This window comes from Macrosteles quadrilineatus, unplaced genomic scaffold (assembly GCF_028750875.1).
Source record: "Macrosteles quadrilineatus isolate MER2022 unplaced genomic scaffold, UCM_ALF_1.0 Scaffold_1__1_contigs__length_201487025, whole genome shotgun sequence".
Taxonomy (NCBI): Eukaryota; Metazoa; Arthropoda; class Insecta; order Hemiptera; family Cicadellidae; genus Macrosteles; species Macrosteles quadrilineatus.
In genome coordinates this window covers 121,507,385-121,515,055 of record NW_026542594.1, presented here as the reverse complement: position 1 = coordinate 121,515,055, position 7,671 = coordinate 121,507,385, and the positions used below count along the sequence as shown (strand labels likewise).

General features: G+C 34.0%; 1 protein-coding gene across 1 annotated transcript in view; it reads right to left on the bottom strand.

Moving 5' to 3' along the window:
* Window positions 1-1,723: 1,723 nt before the first annotated feature.
* LOC128984048 (uncharacterized) overlaps window positions 1,724-7,671 on the bottom strand; it is a 40,798-nt gene continuing 34,850 nt past the window's right edge. Inside the window, exon 7 of the mRNA XM_054403334.1 lies at window positions 1,724-2,228. Coding sequence (XP_054259309.1) covers window positions 1,923-2,228 — 306 coding nt within the window. The 3' untranslated portion in view covers window positions 1,724-1,922. The remainder of the gene's footprint in view (window positions 2,229-7,671) is intronic.

The following is a 7,671-nucleotide window of genomic DNA, read 5'->3' as shown; positions in this document are numbered from 1 at the left end:
TACTGCCTGGACATGTTATTTTGCAGAAAATACTGAAATATGTAATAACAGACAACAATGGAGTACAATAGGTACAACAATGAACTAAAACAAACCGAAAACTCATAAAATAATACAACTGTAATAAATTGAATTGTCGAACATTTGTGAAAAATCCTGAAAAATGCTACAACAGTCCGGGTTACGGCTGACTAGAGCATTGAATGGTCCCCTCAAATCCATCCATAATTGGAAATTTCCATGACTTTTCATGACTTCTTGCCTATTTCTCTGACTTTCAATGACCAAAATTTTTTTCCATGACTTTCCATGACTATCCCTGACTTTCCAGAATGTGGACACCCTGCTTATCTTAGTTTAAACAATAATAATTACGAGGACAGAGGTTTTAAAGAACAAGGTTTAATGGTAATTTACATAAATGATTAAAATAAGGTTACAAAAATTGTTCAGGGGTGGGGATTCGTGCAGACTGAATCAAAAGATTTTGTTGATGCCCAATTTAAATTTTTAATAAGTTCGGTAAGTTATAAATTTAATAATCTTTTAGAAACAATAAATTGGAAGGATTTTGATTTTGATGAATGGAGGTAAGTTGGGTCCAAACGGATGCTTGAGGAGTCTATAGTCTGAGTTAATAAATTAATAAATGGAATGTTCTCACCAATCTTCTGTAATAATAATTTTCTTATTAATAATGTAGGCCTAAATTCTTCTTTCTGTAAGGAGCAGACGTCTGTCAGTGCAAGCACATAGCACATACCTTGAAGCTATCAGCCGATATTTCATTGTTATGCTTCTATTTTATTTTTGTCAAATAAACTGTGATGTTTCAAAAATAATAATGTGGGAAACTACTGCATATAAATAATGGTCAAAAAATTGTTAGCTTAAATATTTTTTTAACACATTAGATTAAAAAAACACAATTTATAAAATTTTCTTGGTATTTGAAATGGATGAGGTTATGTAACATAACATAATTTTAGAGGCATCTATATTGACCAAAGTTGATCCGCCGCCTGGTCTAGGTTCTAAAAAATAACATAACCTACTGAAAAGAAAAAAAACTGGACCTATTTACCTTATTATGTTTAGTTCTCAAGTGGAACTGTGCAAATGAGGAACGTTGAAAAAATCAAATATACTAAAGGGTATACATAGCAAATCTACTACTGTACTGTACTTACATTTTTAGATAACATTTTACAATTGTTTTTTATGGCCATTACTTATTTTTTTAATGGCCCTAAAAAAGACATTATTTTTTTTCTTAGGTTACCGCTGCAGCCCTCAAACCCCCCCCCTCCAGATCCGCTATGTGAAACCCCCCCCCCCCTTGACACAATCCTGGCTACGCTACTGCCTGTATGGAGTCATGGAACATTATCTTTTTTGGTCCTAGTGATAAAATATACTACTAGTCATAATTAAAAACAGATTATAGTGAAGTAAAACTAGGTCTTACAAAATTATCATAATGATAAGTGAAACTTACTCAATTCAGAATTAAACTCTACAAGAGGAGGCATCTCTAGTACGAATGAATCTTTCTACCGAATAGTTGTATTCTTTTTAAAACAAAATTTGTATTATACTTTTTTTCTTATTTTGAAGATATTGTTCCCATTCACAATAAGCTTAAAAAATATTCAAAACATATTCAAAGTTTTATAGAGACTCAAAGACAAGTCAATCGAGGATTGAAGTAAAGCAAAGAACATTTGAATTACTATATTTATTTACATTGACAAGATAGAACAAAAAAAGCTCTTGTAAATTAAATATCACAAATTAGATTATGTTAGTAGAAAATATTAACATTACAACCCCTGCATTACAGTAGACTTTTGTGGGTACAAACAAATTAATTTCCATAAAAAAACCAATTTTAAAATGACCTCTTATCTCCTAATTTATACTCACTGAGCTACAATGCGTTTATGTTTTACTATGGAATCTGCTAAAATTTGTATTTCATCTTCGCTTTTCCAAGCATTGAAGATGGAGTGGTGAATGAAATCTTCCTTAAAGTACACGGAGTTGATAGAATTGTTTGGTATAACAGATCGAACCTCAATGTTGAGACAACTATTACGAATGTACTTGGAGACTAGAATGTCATGAATGAACTGAATGTAGCGTTCGTCCAACAACCTCGCTTGCAAATCAGGTTCTTTTAAAGCTCTGAAGTACCCCTCTGTTAGCACTGGTACCACATAATCCATCTGCAAATCATAAAATTGATAAGCTACGAGTTGAGAGAGAATTCATGTTTTGGATACAAATTTATTGTGGGCAGATGCAACCAAGCTGATCAGCAAGAGTCTACTGTATTTTGAGCGTTTTACAACAAGCGGAACTCGACCAAGTTTACACAAAAATGTATTTTATTAATGAACCTGTTCAGTTGGCAATCTAATAAAATATAAGGTAAAAGTAATACAACCAGATTTCTCAAATGAAATTCCCGACTTTTCATTACCAATTTATTTTAATCCCGACGAAATACTCGGTCAATTTTCCTTGTTACACCTTTTCCTTCCAGTAATCATGGCGCCATGTCAACATGTCTCGGTACCATCGTCAACATATCTTTCAGTCACAGCACCATTGTCAACATGTCCCGCGGTCACAGCATCATTGTCAAAATATCTCACGGTCACGGCATCATCGGCAACATATCTCGGGAGTAATAGCACCATCGTTAGCATATCTTGCAGTCATGGCACCAACGTCAACATGTCCCGCGGTCACGGCATCATGGTCAACATATTTCGTGGTCACGGCATCATCGGCAACATATCTCGGGAGTAACAGCACCATCGTTAGCATATCTTGCAGTCATGGCACCAACGTCAACATGTCCCGCGGTCACAGCATCATTGTCAAAATATCTCACGGTCACGGCATCATCGGCAACATATCTCGGGAGTAACAGCACCATCGTTAGCATATCTTGCAGTCATGGCACCAACGTCAACATGTCCCGCGGTCACAGCATCATTGTCAAAATATCTCACGGTCACGGCATCATCGGCAACATATCTCGGGAGTAACAGCACCATCGTTAGCATATCTTGCAGTCATGGCACCAACGTCAACATGTCCCACGGTCACGGCATCATGGTCAACATATTTCGTGGTCAGTCTTTGAAGACATTTTTTGATGAATTTTTGCTTACGATTTTTGATAGCTTGTTAAAAATTTTGATTGCCATGTAATTTGGACTATTTTCATACAGAGAAAGTCTATGGTGTGGATATTAAAATAAGTGGGAGTGACGTGTGAAATAGTTATGGTTAAATTTAAACTTATGTAGAGTAACTTGAAAATTTCTAATATATATAAACCTGTTACTGTTAAAATTTCAAATTCTTTAAATAATGATCTACAGCTTTTTCTTTTGGAAACTTTTGCCATTGTCCTCACCACTAATTTCTGTGCATTGAGAAGTTTTTTCGTTTTGGATTGTAATATGATATTATATGTAATATAGTGCAGCAAAAAATTAAAAAATATATATTAATTCTAAAATTGCAAAAGAAAGCTATTAGACTATTATACACTTTAAAACGCAAGACTTCAGTCAAAGAACATTTTAAAACTGAGAATATTATGACTGTTTATGGAATGTATGTCCATGAAACAGTATTATCGTGAAGGTAGTAAATAGTAAAAGACAGATTTAAAGAACTACAACTCATTGGAGACCATCTCAATTACTTTACTAGAAATTTAGAAAACCTGGCCACAAGCTCACATACTCTGCAACTTTTCATAAATACACCTAAATATGCCGGTTCCATACACTTCCTAAAGAAATCTAATCTGAAACTTCAAAAAAAAAAATTTAAATAAAAAAAAAATTCTTATCAACAAAGCTATATATTTCTTTAAAGAGTTTTTAGTTCTTTGTTGCTTTATTTTATATAGGCCTAAATTAAAACTTTTGGTTTGAAAACAATTTTATTTATTATTTTTATTTTTATTTGTCATGTATAATTTTTAATTGTACTGTATGTTTTACTTTATTTGAGCTGAAAAGCTATTAATATTGATGGTATGTTATGTCATGCATGATAATGATGAGTATTTTAGTTAGTTTTATTCAATCACTCTTGACGTCATTCCTGTATTGGTCCTGTACTGATATGAATAAAGTTATATGAATTGAATTGAATTGTGTATTTTTTTAGTTTTATGGTTTGAATGGAAAATCTAAAGCCAGTTTGCACACTTGCACACTTAGAAGCGTAAGTTTTAGATAAAGCCATCTTAAAATACGGTACATGTAGTTTGTGTGTTTTAAACAGAATAGAAAATAGAAATGTTAAAATATGTTAACAATCCATATGTTATAAACTTGCAGAACACTAATAGATCTTTTGGAGCACTGTTTGAAATACAGGACCACCTACACAATGTTCAAGGATTGATTTTATTTCAGTACATAAATATAAGTACCTTTGTAGGCCTACCTCCATCAGTAGTCCAAAATTGTGTCTAACCTAAAATAATGTTGTTCAAAGCTGACATGTTTCGTTGCAATGCAACATCATCGGAGCTTTACGTCAAAAACATCAAAATATTTTCAAAATAATCCCGTGTCATGATAGCGCTCTCGTGTTGTTTGTGTCTAAATGTTCCATGTCCCGTGTTATGAGAGGGGGAAGACCCTGTAGCTGCAAACACTGTGTCATTTGTGCTCTTCGATTTTTATAAGTTTTTAAGTAGTAAATTAAACTTTTACATGAAGAAATTTATACCTAAATATTCAGTAAGTTTTTATCTGTGAAAGTGTATAATCAGTTTTCTCATTCATGTAACCAGTTTATATAAATTACAGTTTTTCTGATAAACTGCAGGATTATTTCAATGGTCATAGATAAGATGGGACCATAGATAAGCTGGGCAAGGAAAACTGAGTGAGTGATCTGACCTTTGTACTGGCAACTGATAGAGATAACGCCAAACATGAATATCTGAAACCTATATATTTCTTTACTTCAGATACTGATTACTTCAGAGACTTTTAACTTTTTGATTTTATTTACTTCAAAAAATATTTTTAATTTTGATTACTATTCTTTAATTTTCCCCTGGTGGAATATATAGCATAAAGACTGTCAATTTATTTAAAGGACTTATTATTAATTTTATTTCTTTAATCTATTGCTGTAAATAATTAAATTGATGATCATTATCTAAACATGGGAAAAGGCAGTAAATTTCCATGTGCAGAATTTGGAAAAAATGCTAATTTCGGAGCAATATTGTGTAATGGGGGGTGCAAACAATGGCATCATTTTAAGTGTGTCAACCTGTCTTACAAGGATGTAAAAAATACACCAATCTCAGAACAAAAATTATGGCAATGTCCTAAATGTTCTATAAAAGAAAACGATAAGAGTGAAGTCGTTGATTTGTCTCTAGACATAGCCACAACTGATGATCCTAACGACTTTGAGGATTCTCTTTCTCTAGCTACAGAACTAGGCAGTGCTATTCTTCGAGAGAACGAGGAACTAAAACAAGCTCTACACGAATCAAGAATTGCAAAATCATGTTACGAATCGGAACTAGAAGATAAATTAATGGAAAAAGAAGAACAGATTAGAATGATGATAGCTACACAAAATCAAAAATAAATTGAGTTAAATTCAATAATAAAATCATTGGAAAATAAACTGCATAGAGAAAAACAATTTAACTCAGAACTAACAACGAATGGGACAAGAGAAGAAGTAAGTCTACAAGAAAAACAGCAAAGTTTACAGTGTCATAAATGTGAAATCTATAAACAGGAAACAAAACATATGATAGATTCAATGAGATCTCTTGAAGCAGTGATTAGTCTACTAAGGAATGAAAATGAAATGTTTAGTAAAAAAACACAAGTTAATATACAAAAACAATATGATTTAAAATGTTCAAACTGTTTCCCTGGTATAGGTAAACCCTCACTTGCTTCTCAGTCAACCATATGGCAGCAACCTAAACATAAATCTAAATTTTGTAAAGAGAAGGTCATGTCTACAGTTGAATGTAAAAACAAATTCATGGTTCTTTCAACAGACGAAGATACACAGACCAATTTCAACACAATTAGTGCTTCAACTCCTATTATTCCTCCGCAACGACCGCAACACATTAGGAATACAACAAAGAATCACAAACATGCAAAAAAAGCCAACAACGGCAACCATCAAAATCATACAAAGTCTAGACTACTAATCTTGTCTGATAGTCATGGACGAAACTTAAGTAATATGGTCCAGCAAAAAACTGATATCAATGTAACAGCTGTCGTGCGTCCTGGAGCGTTGTTAAGTGGGGTGATTGGAGAAGTAAACCAATTAACACTTGGCTATGATCAAAACGACTTTGTCTTTGTCATTGGCGGGACAAATAATGTTGAGAACACCTGCATTGAAGATGTTTTGAGCGACTTTGACAACTTGCTTGAGGCTACAAAAGACACCAACCTTATCATTTCCACAGTACTTATGAGACATGATAAACCAGAGTTGGATAATAGAATTAGTAACTTTAATGAGCAAATAATTGAAAAAATTAAAAGAGAAAATACCAATGTGAAACTTCTGGAGCTTCATTTATTGCCTCGGGACTTTTACACTAATCACGGCATGCATTTCAATCGGAAAGGCAAAAGGAAAATTGTGGAAGATTTATTGAGGATACTTAGAGACTGCTGTTTTAACCATTCTTCAGTAACCAAGAATAGGATCAACCAACCAACACACGAAGAGCCTGTAATCCTTGTTGAAGCAGATATGAATGTAATTATACACAAGTTCAAAGACCAACCAACCACTGGGTTTGCCCATTGTATCTCTGCGGACTTTCATAGTGATAGACATATGAGTGCAGGAGTGGCAACCTCGTTTAAAAAGCATTTCAATAAACCCCTTGCTACAGATTTTGCTGATGAAAAACTAACACACCAAACAATAAACGGCACAATAGTCTACGGACTGGTCACCAAACCTAATTACTTTTCAAAACCAGCACATAAAGACTACGACACTGCTTTTGAGAACCTAACACAGCACATTGAAAGTAGAAAAGAGTTGAAACCACTGATCTGTCCACCTATGGGATGTGTTAGGGATAACATTCCCCTGGATAAGTTCATCTTCAACCTTCACCAACTCCATCGTAGAACTGGGACCAAAATCATGGTGGTTGTAAATGATGAATGCTCGTCAAGAGTTCTCCGTAACGGTGTGACCTACTTGGACTTTGTCAAAAGGTTGAAATCACAGCTTAAAATACAGAACAACTCCTCCGAATCAACAATACATATTCACAGGAAAGAAGACTCCAACGTAGCTGAGCTTCAGAGCACTTCAACAAAAACCTACGAGGCAGAGCAGACAATCACAGAGCAGACAATCACAGAGCAGACAATCACAGAGCAGACAATCACAGAGCAGTCCCCAACAACTACAAGAGAAGCTAACAATCAGATTGGAAAAGAAAACACCTTGTGTTGTGGGGAGGGTGAAAGGCAATATGGTGTAAATCAAAGTTTGGGTGTAGAAGAAAGTGAAAGTGTAGAGGGGGGGTGAAGAAGATGTGCTAGAGGGTGAAATTTCATCTGTAAATATTGGTAGAAAAATAGATAGGCCTAATGTAAATAGTTG